The 17,178-nt window shown below is 31.7% G+C and overlaps 1 protein-coding gene across 6 annotated transcripts in view; it reads left to right on the top strand.

Moving 5' to 3' along the window:
• The window catches only part of IMPACT (impact RWD domain protein), a 29,106-nt gene extending 12,582 nt beyond the window's left edge, over nucleotides 1-16,524 (top strand). For all 6 annotated transcript variants that reach the window (XM_011360412.2, XM_011360416.2, XM_011360417.2 and 3 more), the window contains 6 exons: nucleotides 4,499-4,621; nucleotides 6,458-6,555; nucleotides 8,694-8,767; nucleotides 11,750-11,840; nucleotides 13,121-13,255; nucleotides 13,998-16,524. In XM_011360412.2, the coding sequence (XP_011358714.1) occupies nucleotides 4,499-4,621; nucleotides 6,458-6,555; nucleotides 8,694-8,767; nucleotides 11,750-11,840; nucleotides 13,121-13,255; nucleotides 13,998-14,066 (590 nt within the window). In that variant the 3' untranslated portion in view covers nucleotides 14,067-16,524. The remainder of the gene's footprint in view (nucleotides 1-4,498; nucleotides 4,622-6,457; nucleotides 6,556-8,693; nucleotides 8,768-11,749; nucleotides 11,841-13,120; nucleotides 13,256-13,997) is intronic.
• Nucleotides 16,525-17,178: the final 654 nt, after the last annotated feature.

Below are 17,178 nucleotides of genomic sequence, written 5' to 3'. Positions count from 1 at the left end.
GGCTATGGAATTCTTACTGCTTATAAGACTCTCTTAGACAAGTTAACTCTCTCTCTAGATCCTTTTTCTCATTTGTACAATGGGGAAATAATACTTCATTAGCCAATTATGAGTATGAATTATGTTGACACATACAATTTACTTTGGGCTTAGTATATACTCAATACCTTGTACCTTTCTCTGCTTCTATATCTCTAAGTATTACTTAGAAGAGGATGGGAGTGGGAATTGTTTAAAAGAAACTCAACCAACATTCTCAGTTTAAAAAAAAACCTTTTCAATGAACTCTTGCTACCTCTAAAAAGACAGGTTACCAAAAAATACAGGATTGCTAAGGAGTTATGGGTGAGATGGAGAGAATTTGAGGTACTGAATTATTTGAAAACTGTTTTCTTCTGTATGCATATTTTGAAAATTTCCTCTGGTGGGTGCTTATGAGTTGTGATAAAGAGAGATAAGGGTTTCAAGGGAAACTTTTAGAGGAAGGAGATAAGGTGTTGTTATGAAGTAGTGTGGTGATTTCTTTAAATACATATACTAAAACTTTTCTAAAATTAGTGTCATTCTCTAAAGAGTAAACACCTGGGCCTTTATTTTATTGCTGTTGCCATTATTCAACATAATTCTGTAGACATAAACCATGACATATTCTTTTTCTCAATGATCCTTTGAAATAGATTTAATTATCAGAGGCAGCCAGACATTATTTGGAACCAAAATGAATCAATTTGAGCAATAGAATACAAAATGTGAATATAAAATTGTTACGTTGATTGTTTTTTAAGTCTTGTAAATTGTCTTTCTGAGGGAGTTCTTCAAATGCTTTGTATTCTTTGTTGAAATCAGTATACCAAATGATAACTGTACCAAGTAAGTGGTTTGAAACTGTTCAAAAAGTTAGGAAACCATGCCATCATCAGACATCAATACTGAAATTATATTAACATTTACATCTATCTAATTCATCTAATTCAAGTTCAGAAATTTTCTTTCTCTTCTTTTATTGCAACTCTTCTGTTTATTTTAAGTAAGCAGTGTTATTTTTGGAGCCAGTTGGGATTTTTAATGTTGATATAAATAATCTATATTAAATACTCATCTACAAATGTTAGTGAATCTCATGTTTTTATAAATTATTTTTTTAAAGACATGGCTGGATTGCATAGAATGACTTAGATTGTAATTATGTCTGTTTTTTCTTGAATTTGAGAAAGATATTTTTTTAAATAACAAATATTTTCCCCCTGAATTTTGTTTAGACAGAATATTGGTGAAAGTATTCTTTACCTATGGGTGGAGAAAATAAGAGATGTTCTTATACAAAAATCTCAGATGACTGAACCAGGTAGGATTGAAAAATATTATCAGTGCTCTTTTAACTTAAAGTAATTACATTTTCACATGAACATTCTAATTGAAATCTTTAATGAAAACCTATATTTCTTTGGAAAGTTCATTTACTCATGTAATTATGGTTATTTGTATAAGATTTAGCCTCTTTGGTTTCATATTATAGTCTTGTAGAAATAGAATTTTATGGTTAAAGAACTTGGGTCAAAAAAAATCTTTCTTTGATTATTGTTAAGGTAATATGCATGCAACATTACCATGCAACAGTCTTCATGAATTATTGGACTACATCAGTTAGATATTAGCTTCCAGTAAGTGTCATGTTTATAGAAAAAGAACTTTGAAAAACACACTGATATTTGGGATATAAAATTCGACTTTGAAAATTGATTTTTAAAACTGAGATGTAATTCACATACCATAATTATTTGCCCTTTAAAATGTATAACTGAGTGGTTTTTTAATATATTCCAAAGTTGTACAACCATCACCACTAATTTCAGGACATTTGAAAATTGATATTTGGCTTTATTATTATTCTTTTATTGAATCATTAAATATGACAACATGGAAATTTTTAATGTTTCCTATACTTTGTTCCATTTAACCACAAAAGCCTTTTAGAGAGGAAAATAACCGTTTAACCTGATTTTATTTCCAGATAGAATTTTGTTATTATTGATAGAATAGCTTTCAATTTGGGAAAAGAGGGAGTAAAAAAACCCCAGTAGTTTATTTACTAATGTTTTAGACGGTTATTTATACAGAACCAATTATTTAAGTCTCTGTTAGTATATATTTAAAGTTGATAGTATATATTTTTTCAAAGCATTTTACTATTTTTCTGTAGAAGCAAATGTTTTTACTGGTTCCATTAAAATTAAAGAGATAAATGAAGATACTCTGTCCATGTGATAATCTTTGAAGTATTTTCCTTAACTTTTTATGATCCATGTTCTGATTTTGCAGCATTTCAGGACATTTATGAAAAAAGTGGTCTCAAAACAGAATTGTATTGAATGTCAACTGTAATTGAAAAAAATATTGATTTTTGCCCATCCACCATTCTACACTACGGGGATAATTGCAAAAATTAAATGTATGCCAGTAAAAATTTGGGACTCTAAATTTAAATTTTGGGATCATCTCTTAGGAATACATTTTTAAAAGTATTGATCTTAAAAATGATATTTTCCCTTCCCACCTATATCCAAAATTTAGTTTAACCGCTCTTCAAATTTTAGAGTTATTTATTTGTTTTGTAAAATTTACAATTTATAATTTTTAGAAATTTTGTTTGAAAAAATTTTTTATAAGAAACTTTTGGTAGACTTCATATTAAAATGAAAGGATTAGTAATTCTGAAGAACTAATAAATTAGAAGCTAGTGATCAGGGTATCTCATGAGAATTTTCCTCTCTAAGGCACCTAGTTGACAAATAATTTACTTTGATTTTACTGTTATTCTTAAGTAGATATTTATTCTTTATTATTTCATATTGTTTTTTTCTACTATAGGAAAAATTTGAAATAATTAAATACAACTATTTACAATTTTTAAAAATTCTGAATTTTAGACACAAAAAAGTTAAAATAGTATAAAAAGCTTTCATCTCTATCCCTGCTTCCCCTATTAACATCTTACATAACTATAGTATAATTATCAAGAAAGGAAACTAACATTGGTGTAATATTAACTAAGCTAAAGAGCTTATTTAGATTTCTAATTTTTATAATTTTTCCATTAAAGTCTATTCTGCTGTTATAGGATCCCGTCTAGGAGTCAATGTTGTATTAGCTGTTATTTCTCCTTACTCTCTTCTAGGCTATAAACAGTTCCTCAGTCTTTCTTTGACTTTTGTTACCTTTTATGACTTGACATTTTTGAAGAGAACTGATCAATTGTTTTGTAGAATGTCCCTCAATTTGGGTTTGTCCATTGTTTTCTCATGATTGGAGTAATATTAGGCATTTTGGCAAGAATACCGCAAAAATGATATTGTTTCCTTCACAGTGCATTATATAAAAGAGCTGATATCAGTATGCTTTATTATTGGTGATGTTTATCTTGATTCCTTGGTTAAGGTGGTATCTGCTAGATATCTCCACTGCAAAGACACTGTATTAGTCAAGGTTCTCCAGAGAAACAGAACGAGCAGGATGTGTATGTATTTTGTGTGTGTGTGTGTGAGAGAGAGAGAGAAAGAGAGAAGAAAAAGAGAGAAAGCAAAGGAGGGAGGGAGAGGGTGATTGATTTATTTAAGGAATTGGCTTACGAGATTGTGGAGGCTGGCAAGTCCAAAATCTTGAGTCGGCTGAAGACCTAGGGAAGAATCGATGTTGCAGCTCAAATCTTAAAGTTGTCTGCTGGTAGAATTCCTTCTTCCTCTGAGGAAGTTAGTCCTTTTTCTATTAAGACCTTAACTGGATGAAGCTCAGTCACATTATGGAGGGCAGTATGCTTTACTCAGAGTCAACTGATTTGAATGTGAATTTCATCAAGAAATACCTTTACAGAAACATCTAGAATAGTACTTGACCAAATATCTGGGACAATTTAGGACAATTTGGCCTAGTCAAATTGACATATGAAATTAACCAACACAGTTATTATCTTTCCCTTTTTAATTCATAAGGAGGGAGATACTTTGAGGCTATGCTTAATATCCTATTCCTCCTTAAACTTTCACTCACTAATTTTAGTATTCATTAGTATATCTTGTCAACAATATTTATTACAATATTTATTAATTGGAATTCTATTGTGAAGAAGAGATATCTCTTTTCTCCATTAATTTATTTGATAGATTATTTATATTAGTATGAACTCATGTATATTATTTTGTTCCATGGGTTAAAATTTCATGCTATCATTATTTTATTGTTCAAATTGTTGCAGGTTTGGCCTTTAGGATCTCCAGGTAGACTCTTGTGTTCTTTTGATAAGCTCCCATATTTTTTTGAACATTTTTTTACTTTCTGGAATCTCAAATATTTCAGGCTCATCTTGCATTTTCCTTGCTTCAACCCTATAATCTACCACTTCTCGTAGAAGCCCTGGTTCCTTCTATTGCAGAATAACGTTTAGAGACCAAGACTAATGATTAAGTGTCTCATAGATCACTCATAATGTCTTATATCTACATAGGCCAGGATGTAAAGAAGAAAACTGAAGAGGAAGATGTTCAGTGTGAAGAGGATATCATTTTAGCATGCCACCTAGAAAATTCAGTTAAAGCATTGGATTTTGATATCAGTGAAAATCGAAGAGGTATAATGTTACTAATTTCTTTTGAGGAAAGTGGGCTGGTAGTATTATGAATTGTTTTTGGAGTGGTTTAGAAATTTAGTCAACTCCTATGTGACAGGAATAGTTAAGAATTTGCAGAGAATTAGTTTTCTTTTTTTCCTGCCTGCTAGCCATTTTCATTTTTGCTGGGTCTATCATAGTGAAGAAAAAATTATAAATTTATTTTTATTTTTTTGCTACTTTCTAGAGTTTTGAATTAATGATGAGATAAATTGAAACTAAGAAAAGCTGTCTTAATGTTTTCACATCCTGTTTTTATATTTCTGTTTTGAAATTCTCAGATATCCCAAGAGTTAAATTTTAGTCTGTGCTCACAAAATAAATATCATAATTGAAAGTACAACCATTGAATTAAGGCTAGTACAATACCTTTAAGATTTTAGCTTTTGCTTGAGCAAATTTCTTCCATAAATAAGTGGTGTTCACCTTTTGAAAGGTTGATATGATAAATCAGCTCTATATTTCTATCAGAAAGTATGTTCCATTTTGCATTTTAAAATTTTGAATGGTATCATCAGTTTCCTCAAGTCTCTTACAAAAACATGATAGGCCAGAGGGAACATTCAGTCTCTTTGAAGGTAAGGAATTTCCTATGCCATTATACAGTAGCTTTTAAACAGTAATATGAAGGTTTAAAGTTCTTGCATGGTGTCACAGGGCTAGTGGAAGGGGATGAAGAAGGAGTGAAAGAGTTGGGGAGAGGATCCAGGACTCCTACCCCTGCTTCAATCTAAGTAGCTTCCATTTTATTTGTTTATATCTTTGTGGATTTGGCGTAAGATTTCTTTTCGGAAACAGGATCCACTATTAAAAGAGTGAAAATCACAGTCATAATAAATAACATCCAGTTCATATTGACCTTAGTACTGCACTTGCACAGTGGTCACAGTCTGTTCAAGAAGAGGTTACTGTTGGGGAAGGTAAAACATCCTGCATAAACCTGGTTTCTAGTCCTAGTCCTGCCAAAAAAACCAGTGCAGTGATTTTTGGCAAGTTTAGAGATATCCAGAAATATTTTTACGTTTGTTAGTTGAAGTAGTTCATCAGTTGTAAGGCAGGCTGACTTGGTAAGATTCAACAGATCAGTGAATAGAAATAGGAAAAAAATTTAATTATTTTTTTTCCTGAATAATTTTTCATCTTAAATGAGGGCTGTGTAGCAGCCAGGATGGTTGGTAAGTTTCTCAACAGAGTTAAGGATAAATTAGTGGTTCTTAAATTTGTTTAAGAGGCAGAATAACTGGAAATCATGATACCCTATGGAATACCAATTTGGTATATTATTGATATATTTAATTCATCCTCTGAAGTAGGAACAGTTATTAGCAGAAGACACTAGATGATAGCTATACAAAATAAAGTCATGTTTCCAAACCCAGAGGTCTATTAGCAGTAGAATGGATAAGTAGATGATGGTATATTTATAGCTGTCAATCCTTTTGGTCTCAGGACCCCTTTATACTCTTAAAAATTAAATACTGTACTAAGTTATACTATTACCACAGTCCAGGATTTCAGTTCCAACCCACCACTTCATCTGGGTGACCTTGGCAGGTGAAAATCATTTGTAAGTCAAGTAGATTTATGTTCTGTACAATATATTTGAAAACTTTTTACTTAAAATTATAATTTAATTTTAATAGGTAGCTATTAATGGCATTTGGGTTGATGTGCCATATAATTTATGTTTCTTTCCCAACTCTCTCCCTCCACCCCCTCCCACACCATTGCCAGTTTTTTAGCATTTGAATGTATGAATTTTAAAAATAAAAGTAACATAATTCTTTAAATTTATAGAAATAGAAGAATTACCTCCGATTGATCATGGAATTCCTATTACAGACCGAAGAAGTACTTTTCAGGCACACTTGGCTCCAGTGGTTTGTCCCAAACAGGTAAAGTTACTGTGTCCAGCTCACTTAGACGTTATTTTACCAAAGTAATTAAGTAAATGGTTTTGCAATAATATCCTTATATTTACTATTTACTATTATTAATTAATATTTACTATTATTAATAGTTCTTTTTTGTGAAAGATAAGAAATAATTTGTTGATTTATCTACCCTCAAATTACTGTGAATCATGGAAGGTTTGTTTTGTTTCTGTTTGTCACAGCTTTCAAAATTGTATCTAAACTCTAATTAGGGCCTAACCCTCTAATGCATTTTCAAACAAGAAAAATTTGTGGTGCTGTAGAAAATTATGATGTTTAATAGCTCGTTAAAAAGACTTATTTTCCTATTGCATGGGAGTTTTAGAAAACCAAGTTCGTTCCATTGTTGCCCAATTAAGGGGATAGTGGACATACTGAGCCCAGTCATCCCTACCTGCATTCCTTTTCCTTGCTGCTTCCTGATTTTAGGTGACCTGATTCCTGCCCAAGGATGTCAAATAGAAGACTTTTCATTCAAAAACTGTATTTCTAGGTCTTTGTCTTTCTCACTCTCTTTTCAACACAATCATTTTCTTTTTCTTTGGTGTAATAATCTGGCTTAGTTTAAACTTTATTGACATAAGAGGCAGTTTCAGTACTACCTATAAAGTCAAATTAACAAAAAATAAAGTCTCATTACCTTAGCATAAATTTTAAGCGTTATTTTCTTCCCTTTGGTTTCTATAGCTGCTGTATTCTCTAAGCTCTTCTAAAGATTGACCTGTAGGGATACAATTCTTTTAGCAGGCTGCCCTTTCACTCTCTGGTAGTCTATCAAAGAGGAAGTTCTTTTCTGCATTGATTTGTTGTCAAGATAGCTTTTGATGTAGGCTTCTGGACTTTTCTCTCAGGAACCCTGTTTTGCCCATGGCACTTGCTCATAATTTGCTGCCAAGGTCCTTTTTAGATATTCTGTTCTGAATCTCTTCATCCCGGATCCACTTTCTGTTTTTGATTATAGTCACTTAGACTTACAGGATCATAATTTATGAGAGCTGAAATAAATCTTAGTGGTCAATGTCTATTTTATTGATCAGGAATCTGAGAACCTGAAAGGTTAAAAAATGATAAACATAAGGTTGCACAATTTCTGATCCAGATCAGTCTCCCTGACTCCAACTCAGTCATCCCTATCTGCAATATTGCCTCTATACTTGCCAATTACCTTTCTAAAAGATCTGACCATGTGTCACTCTCCCACTCCTCCCCGCCAATCTTTGGGGATTTCCATTGTCTGTAAGAAAAATCTAAGCTTATTATACAAAGTTGTTTGTGATATGACCCTAACTTTATCATTCCTGATACATCTTATTCATACTCTGTGTTACAGTTACATAAAACTATTGGTCACTTCTTGTACCTTCTTTTATGTCCCTGACAAGATTGCCAGGTAAAATATAGAAAACCTAGTTAAATTGGAATTTCAGATAAACATTATTATGTGCGACTTATAGTTAAAAGTTATTTGTGGTTTATCTGAAATTCCAACTTAACTGAATATTCTTTTTTTTATTTGCTAAATCTGATACATCTGCACATGCTATTTCTTGTGAATGGAATGGCTTCTTCTTATTCCATATCCTTCTTCCCCTCTGATGCATAAAAATTGCTACTTATGTTTTAAGACTTGGCTCCTGTTACCTCTTCTATGAGCCTTACATGACTCCCAGAGTGAGTTTTGGTTTTGTAACATATGGGACATACCATTATTGTGTACCTATCATACTGGATACATAAATTTGGTAAATTTCCAGAACTAATTTTTAGAAATTCTCATATTTACATTTAAAATTCTCTACATAGGGAAAAATTTTCATGTTCAAGTACCCTAGGCATGTTAGTGCTCAAATATTTGTTGATAATTGGTGTTCAAAAATACCAGGTCTGGCCTTTTTGTAACAATTGAGAATACCAGTTTCTACCCCTAAAATGAGGAAAAAACTTTGGAAATGGCTTTTTTAGAGTGTAGAAGATTCTTTAAATAACCATTTCAATACCACAGTATTTATATCAACATGTTTTAAGATATTTTTCTAGTATTTATATACAGAACAAATAAAAAGTGTACATTAATTTATTTATATTATGTTGTTTTTAAGGTGAAAATGGTTCTTGCCAAATTGTATGAGAATAAGAAAATAGCTAGTGCCACCCACAACATATATGCGTACAGGTGAGTGATCATCACAATTTTAGGAATGTGCAATTTGTAAAAAATGAGAGAAACTGAACTCATGCTATTTAAAAATAAAAAATAACCATTACATATTTTTTCCATTATAAAAGTAATAATCGTGTGTAGAATATTTGGAAACTACAGAAAAGAAAAATCAAAGGGAAAATCAGCCATTTTCTACCATTTAATGTTACCGATAATATTTTTATATATTTTGTCTTTTCTATGCAAGGTTTATTTTTTTAATGCTTTATTCTAGTGTCCTCTGTTTTTTTTCTTAATTTAACAAAAACGTTTTTCCATGTTATAATTGCTTTATAAACATTATTTTAATGGCTCTATAATATTTCTTTGAGGCTCCAAACCACAATTTATTTAATTATTACCTTTTCATTTTGCTTTTTATATTTTTTACTATTATAAAGAACATCTTTGTTTATGTTTTAGATTATTTCCTTGGGGTAGGTTCTGTTTGCTTCAGATTCCTTTTTGAAATGAAATGGGAGTATAATTAAAAAGGAAGAAAGAATAGATTTCTAGAAGTAGAATTATCAAAATCATATTTTTGAAACTCTTGATACATATTGCCTAATTCCAAAGTTTTAAACCAATTTATACTCATATTAACAATGAACTAAAAGTGCTTCTTTTACTACATGTATTTTAGTTTTGAATACTAAAGTTTTATACAAATCTTTGCTGATTTGTTAGTAAAGAGATGAAGGAGTATATTTTTAAATATGAAAATTAGTACAGAGTTAAAAGAACATATTTTAGGACTGAAATAAATCAGAATATAGATGTAGGGATTTGTTGCAAACCTAAAATGTGATTGAGACTATTTGTAAAATCTAGGCTATCTGAAACTCAAAAAAATGTATCACTTTGGATATGCGAGTTTTTAATATTACTAAGTCACATCTCTTTAAGTGCTAAAACTTACAAAAACTATTTGTTATATGTCTCTAGTATCACTGGAAAGAATTTTGATGTTTTCTTATGAGTTAGGATCATCACTATAAAAATTAGATTGTGCTTGTTCTCAGTGATTAGAATGTGCTGTAGAATGGTAAGAATTAATACTTACCATTCATTCACCTCACGTGTTTACTGAGTGCCTGTGTTGTACCAAACACTTTACGAAAGTTAATTCTGCTTGTTAACTCTGCCGCTGTAGAAAGGTTAACTTTTTCAAGGTCACATAGTTTTTAAGTGGTGGAGCTGAATTTGATAATCTAATTTCATTTATCTCTTTTTTTATTCCTACATGGCTATAAGGCTGCACCTTCAACAATTGCTGAATATATTATTGATTTTAAATTATCAAAAAATTAAATAATGTGCCAGGTAGTCTATTTCAGGCCACAGATTTTTGGGTCTTTAAGTTCTCATGAGTATTTTCATCGTTTGGCATATTAATAGATGATCACCAGTCACTTCTCACAAATGTCAGCATAACATGTAGCAGCTCCTCTGCCTTATCCCCTTATATAATTGATACTTGGGAATGAAAGAGATAAGTTTGTCAGAGTTGTGTGTCAGATAAGACTAAAAAGGCACATAGTGGAGGCCTGAAAGACCTCCACTTGGGAGTAAAAAATGACTTTTCTTTGATGCATAGACTTTGTGATGTGTATATTGAATGCTTAGGGTCATTTTAAGGTTACTTCCTGATTCTGGGGCTGTATTCCTGCTTTGGAGTTGTGCGGTGCTGTTCAGGCTACTGGTACACATCTGTCAGGTGCCACATCATTATGTTCCTGGCATGTGAGGAAAGAGTTAGTGAAAATGTCCATGGCGTTTCATTTTTTTAAAATCTAATAGTACTGATTTATACAGTTTTCATCATTTCTTCCATAAAATTATGTTGTTAGATTATAATTACAAGCCTAATAACAACGAACCACTGATTTCTTTTTGCCTTAAATTTGCCATGTGAAATTTTGTTTAATAACACTGTCTTTCTTCAAACAAGATCAACTCTAAATTATAATAAAGCCTGTAGTAGGTGGGCAGTAAATATTTATTGAGTGAATAAATGTATAGATAGGTGGAAGGAAAGATGACTATGATTGCTATAATAAAATTAATGTAATTGACTTAGGTGTATAGATAAGGTAATATCTGGCTTTTAATGGCCACAGCCAGAAAGATGTCTTTGCTACATTTGCTTAGTCCTAAATGGTACCATTTGTAGGGGCCTAAGAAATCCACTAGATGGCATACCTTAAACTGGCACTATTTTCTTTTTATGCTCACACCTATTTGTCAAGCTTTATTCTTCTACAAAGCCCTACATTATTATTCCAGGTGCTCAATTTGTATGTAATTTAAATGGGTAAAAATGGCATGCTTTATCTCTGAAATTAATAACTATCCAGTGGTAAATTATAGAGAAAAAGAAATCTTATAAATCTTATTCAAAATGGGGAAGATACAGACATACTTGATGGCTAGAATAAGATGTGAAGAAAGTATAAAAAATTAACTTCTGTTGGTTTTTTCACCTCCATCTTTTTATATACTTTTTGTCTTTTTCACTAGAGCTTACGGTCTTTGAAGACAGGGGCATGCCAGTTATTTCTTCTGTATCATTTCATAGTGCCTATTACGTGTAATGCTTCTATATGGTATATTCTCAATAAATGTTTTTTAGTGATTCCCCTCTATAACCTCTTAGCTTTAAGGCTAAATAAAGTGGAGAAATTTCAGATGTGTAAACTCACCTCATAGTTGCAGTGATTCTGATTTAAAGCAGACACCCTTGAGTCCTAGCTTTCCCAAGTATAAAAAGTGAGCCATAGTGAATAGTAAATTATCAGTGAAAATATATCTAATATATAGTTCAAGAAGGTTTTTTTTTTTAAACAAACATGTCAATTTTGGAAGCAAATTGATTGTAGCAAGTATGAAGGAGTAAACTTTTATTACAATATTTTGAGATTTCAAAGCGTATAACCCTGTTTTATGTATTTCTAGAATATATTGTGAGGATAAACAGACCTTCTTACAGGACTGTGAAGATGATGGGGAAACAGCAGCCGGTGGGCGTCTTCTCCATCTCATGGAGGTAAGGGTAACTTAGACTCTGTTAATCCTGTTCTGTGAGCCATAAAATTTCTCAACAAAACAGCTTCATTTAGGAGTAAGTAAATCAGACCATATAACATGAGATATGTTTAATTAGTAGTTAATTTTTGAACACTGAGAAAATTTTCAGCAAAGGGTGGAAAGCAAAGGGTTAATAAGTGTTGGGCTTTCAAGCTCTTTCAGTCATAGAAAATAGAAGATTGTCTTCAGCCCTGGAAAAACTCCTTTTTGTTTTTTGACAATTTTCTCCCCTTCATTTTCTCTGTTCTGCCTTTGTGAAATTCCTATTAGTTGGGTATTAGACCTTCTGGATAGATCCAGAATGTTTCTTTTTTATTAAGTTGTCCATCTCATTGTCTGTGTTCTGAGACTTTTTTTGACTGTCTTCCAAAATTTCTGTTGAATTAAAAATTTTTTAGCAACTGTGTATTTGTCAAGAGTTCTTTTTGTACTCTATTTTTCCTTTTTCAAAGTGTGCTGTTCTGGTTTTATAGATGCAGTATTTTCTAAAATTTCTCAGAATATACTAATTAGAGGTAGTTTTTTTAAAGATGTTCTCTTGAAATTTTCTTGGTCCACTTTAGTTTGTTTATCTTGTCCTTTCTCTTTCATGCTGCTGGATTTTCTTCATGTCTGGTGATCATTGATTGTCCATTAGTTTTAAGAATGGATTGTTTATTTTCCTAAGGTAGTTGCTATAGTTTCTTCTGCTATTGTATGTGGAGGTTTGTTTCTAACCAGGCTATTCCCTTGATTGGAACTCTGAGTCAGGCCTGTAGACTGGTGGGCTTCACGTTAAGGGCAGCATTTGACAAATGTCAAACTACGGAAGACCTTACTCTGGTAGGCACCAGCCGTTATTCTTGCAGCCCCAGTTCTCTCTAGTAGTTTGTTCAGAAGCAGGCTTTGTGTTGTTGTGTGGCCTTGGAGTAAAAGGCTGCCTAAACATCTTTTCTGGGTGAAGTCACAAAGAACTGGAACCCTACCTGCATGATCTCCCCTTCACTCTGCTCAGTTGCCCCAAAGTTTCGAATTTGAGGACACTGCAGAGCAATGTTTGTTTTTCAAATTCCCTTCTCATTATAACATTCTCTCTCCTGAATTGTTAGTAATCTCACTCTGCTTACTCATGTGGTTCTGCCATTAAAATCAGAGGAAAATTTTATGTGCGATTTTATATATGGGTTATTTTGTTTTCTTTTCAAACTCACATTTGTACATGTCTATATGTGTTTCTAATTCTGCTTCTGGAAATAACAGATTTTGAACGTGAGAAATGTCATGGTGGTAGTATCACGCTGGTATGGAGGGATTCTTCTAGGACCAGATCGCTTTAAACATATCAACAACTGTGCCAGAAACATTCTAGTGGAGAAGGACTACACAAATTCACAGGTAAGTGGTTATTGATGTTGTATCTAGAGAGTTTCTCACCACTGCCCATGAAATTTTATAAAGGAAAAAAGACAAAATAAGGAATGAATCAGGATTTCTGTGGTGCATTAGAAAAATCTTTGGACTAGGAAACTGGAGGCTTATGTACTAGTCAAAACCGTGTGACTGGCCAGTTCTCTGACCCTGGGGAGAAGCCTCATCTCCTTGAACCTTAATTTCCGATTCACAGAATTTTATAAAATCTTAAAGACTAATTAGTTTACACTCCCTAAAATTGAGGTTCAGAGAGGTCTTAGCTAATGCTACAGTGAATTAGATGTTTTTTGAACATCTATAAAATTCTAACATTTTCTATTAGTGTCAGAGCACTGGAATGCTTTTAAATGCCTTCTTTCTTTATACTTTGAGGGTTTTTTTGTTTCATATTTTATAAGTATGTTCATATCTATTGTGTTTAAATTCTACTGCCTACTTTGGAAAGTGAACAATAGGTTAAATAATACTGAAATTATTCAAACATAAACTTATTAGATAACTTAGTGTTTTCCTTGATTATTTTGATTGTTTTGTAAGTATTTAAATAGTTATGAAATGAAAGTGTCCTATAAAACAGAAAGATGATATATATGGAAGTAATTATACTTTCACTATTACACATATTACATATGATTATATTTAAGATTCCTAAGCCTGTATCTTCATATTAATGAGGAGATACTACATTGATTTTTGTCTTTTTCAGGAGGAATCATCTAAGGCTTTGGGAAAGAACAAAAAAGTAAGAAAGGACAAGAAGAGGAGTGAACATTAATACCTGAAATTATATGAAAGGTTAATTTGCCTATAATTATATACAAATTCCACAGTCATCAAAGAATATATTGTTCAGAGAGGGGTTCCTGGACTGCTCAAGTCAGCCAATTCATTGTGGACACCAACATTATCTTTTTTTCTTTGGTTATATCATCTGCCAAAAATAGAGAACTTTTGATATATTCGTGTGTGTTTCAGGCTGATTTGGAAGAATTAATTTGAACTTAATCACCACTTCACCTAATTTTAGGAAGGTAACAGTTGCCCAGGGCAGTATCTGAATTAAATGTCCATTTCAATACATGTCAAGTGCCTTTGTTAGGTGGGGAAGAAGTGTCTCTGGAGGAATATAAATATCTGATTTCTTGTCATTGGGATTCTCATTTTGTTAAATGAATATTGCCTTTTACCACTTTTTATGGCTTATTGGAATAGGAGCTCACTGAAGATTGATCTTATAGAGTTTTTTCTTGTGATTTTAGTTCATAAGTATGTCACCTTTCATTTTATGGTGTTCATCATTGAATAATGGATTGATTAAGTGAAAATCCAGGAGTATCCATTTGCAGTGATGTACTGAAATAACTCATCTATCATATTTGTTAGCATAAGTGTTATGCCTCAGTTTCTGTCACAGATTGGTGATTGTGAAATTTCAAAAAATTATTTTCTCGCCTCTACCTTTTTTGTAAAGCAATAAATGTGGAGTGTCGATAGTCTCCTCTTGCCCCTGAAATGTGTAGGTGTAATATCCTGGTTTCTTTAACAACCTGGAAGTACTGTTCTTGTGATCTTCATTGAGGAATTAGAGCTTCTCTAAAAGTTATGCTGTGGTTAATGGGGCATTTATAGAATGAGGTAGAGGTGGCAGAATGACCCTGGAGTAGGGCAAGAATATGTTGTGTTGTTATATAAATGTGATGCACATTTCCTACCTGCACTCCAGTCTTCTTTTTCAATTCCATGACTGGAGAGAATGAACAAACCTTTGATTGGAAAAACAAAGAAAATTCTTCTTTTTCTCCATTCTTATCAAATCTTCCTTCTCATCAGTGTTTTATGTTCCTTTCATCTGCAAGTTGTATGATTTACATCTAGACATCTAGACAATAAATTTACCTTTCAGATGTAACAAGTTATTAACTGTTCCCTTTCAGATGTGATTATAAACAATTATTAAATGTTAATTGACCATAGATTTACTAAATATTTCCTTCCAAAGAGGGGAAACCAGAAATTAGGAGATAGCTTGGAATGGTGCTGGAGCATGGGAAGCATCAGAGAAAAGTGGACATAGATATATTTTTTTCTGTTCTCTGATGTTTTACCTTTAAAAAATTCATTTTTGGTTATTTTTAATAAGAATCTAGTATATAGCTTTACACTAGGATGCATTCTGAGAAATAAAATCTGAATTACATCTATCGTGTGTTTAATGTTGCCAGTTTTCAAGGGTCATCAGAGGATGACGTGTATTTAGAACACTTACCTCAGATTCCATGAAAAATTTAAGTATGTCCTATATATTAACTTGAAATAATTGAAGTTAAAGACCATTAATTAACATTAAAAGAATTTGACAATTTTGGCATATCAAACCTGTGGTAGAAATTATAAAACAATAAGAATTTGGTGCTGCAGAAAAGTAAATGAGTTAATTTTTCTGTACCACCAACTTTGAATTTCTTTCTTGCTGTTTTATCTCATATTTCTTCAGGTCTTTATAGCAAACCTTTATATGTGGGATCTCATTTTCCTTTATTTAAAAACAATTTTATTATTGCTTTCTACAAAATTATTAACCATATTTTCCTAACTGAAAAATCTAATCTCCTTTGCCCAAAGTCAGTAAAGAGAGATCTAAAAGTCTCCAATTCTGGAACCCAAGTTATTTCACACTCGATCATTATGAACTCTTAACTAATGATAATATATTTTTTTCTATTTAAAATTTTTCAATTAGAGGATTTTCAAATTCTCCAAATAATTTTCTATAGACAAATCTATGCTGTGGCATATTTTATAGTATATTGTATTAGTTAAAAATATTCTCCATTTGTCAGAATATAAGAGCAAGTAGCATCTACTTTATAAATGGCAATAGCAATATGATTTGGAGGTATATATTATGAAACAGAATCTATTTGAAGAGAACTATTTTAAACTAATCACAACCAAGAAAGACTAGCATGAAGCAGATTCTGTTTGTAGGGAAGGTGAAATTTATTAGAAAAATTGCATAATCACCTCTAATTCCACTATCTAGAGATAACCATTTGGTATGCACATCATTCTATTTTTTTCTATGCATGATTTTGTACATATGCTATTTTTCTTTCCATAAAAATGTTATTAAACTGTATATACTGTTTTGTACCTTAATATTTCATATAGAAGTATATTGTTAACATTTTCTCATGTCAATAAATATTCTATGGCTTAATTTCTTATGGCTACATCATATTGTCTGCTGTGTATATCATAATATACTAACTAGTCCCCACTTGTTTTCAATTTATAAGTTTTTTTCCAATTTTTCACTATTATAAACAACTATGAAAAAATTGCAATGCAGATTTTTATATATTATCTCTGGTTACTTTCCTAGGAAAAAAATTCCTAGAAATTGAATTTCTTGTTTCAATGTTTTCACTCTCTGGAAAAGTTTATTAGTTATACCCCATTAGTATTGTGTTAGAATATACTTAGAATACCTATCAAAGATGTGGAAAAGTAGGAAGTCTGGTAGATAAAAGTACCAATACATTTTTTAATTGATCTTTTTTGTTTTTAACTAATTATAGACTCACAACAAGTTATAAAAGTACTCAGCTTTCCCTAATAGTAACATCTTACATAACTATAATACATTTGTCAAAACCAAGAAATGCATTCAGGATGCAGATTCTTTGTTGGGTATTTGATTTGCAAATATCTTCTCCCAGTTTGTAGCTTGTTTGGGCTTCTTTTGTTCCAACATTTTGTGGGATTTATCTGGTTGGTTGCATGTGGCAGTTCTTTATTATCACTGCATAGTATTCCATTGAACGAACATGACAATTTACCAAATCTATTTATGTATATTTGGTTTTCCAGTTTGAGGCTATTAC

This window comes from Pteropus vampyrus, unplaced genomic scaffold (assembly GCF_000151845.1).
Source record: "Pteropus vampyrus isolate Shadow unplaced genomic scaffold, Pvam_2.0 Scaffold55, whole genome shotgun sequence".
In the NCBI taxonomy this organism is placed as follows: domain Eukaryota; kingdom Metazoa; phylum Chordata; class Mammalia; order Chiroptera; family Pteropodidae; genus Pteropus; species Pteropus vampyrus.
This window is presented reverse-complemented; position numbering and strand designations above follow the sequence as displayed.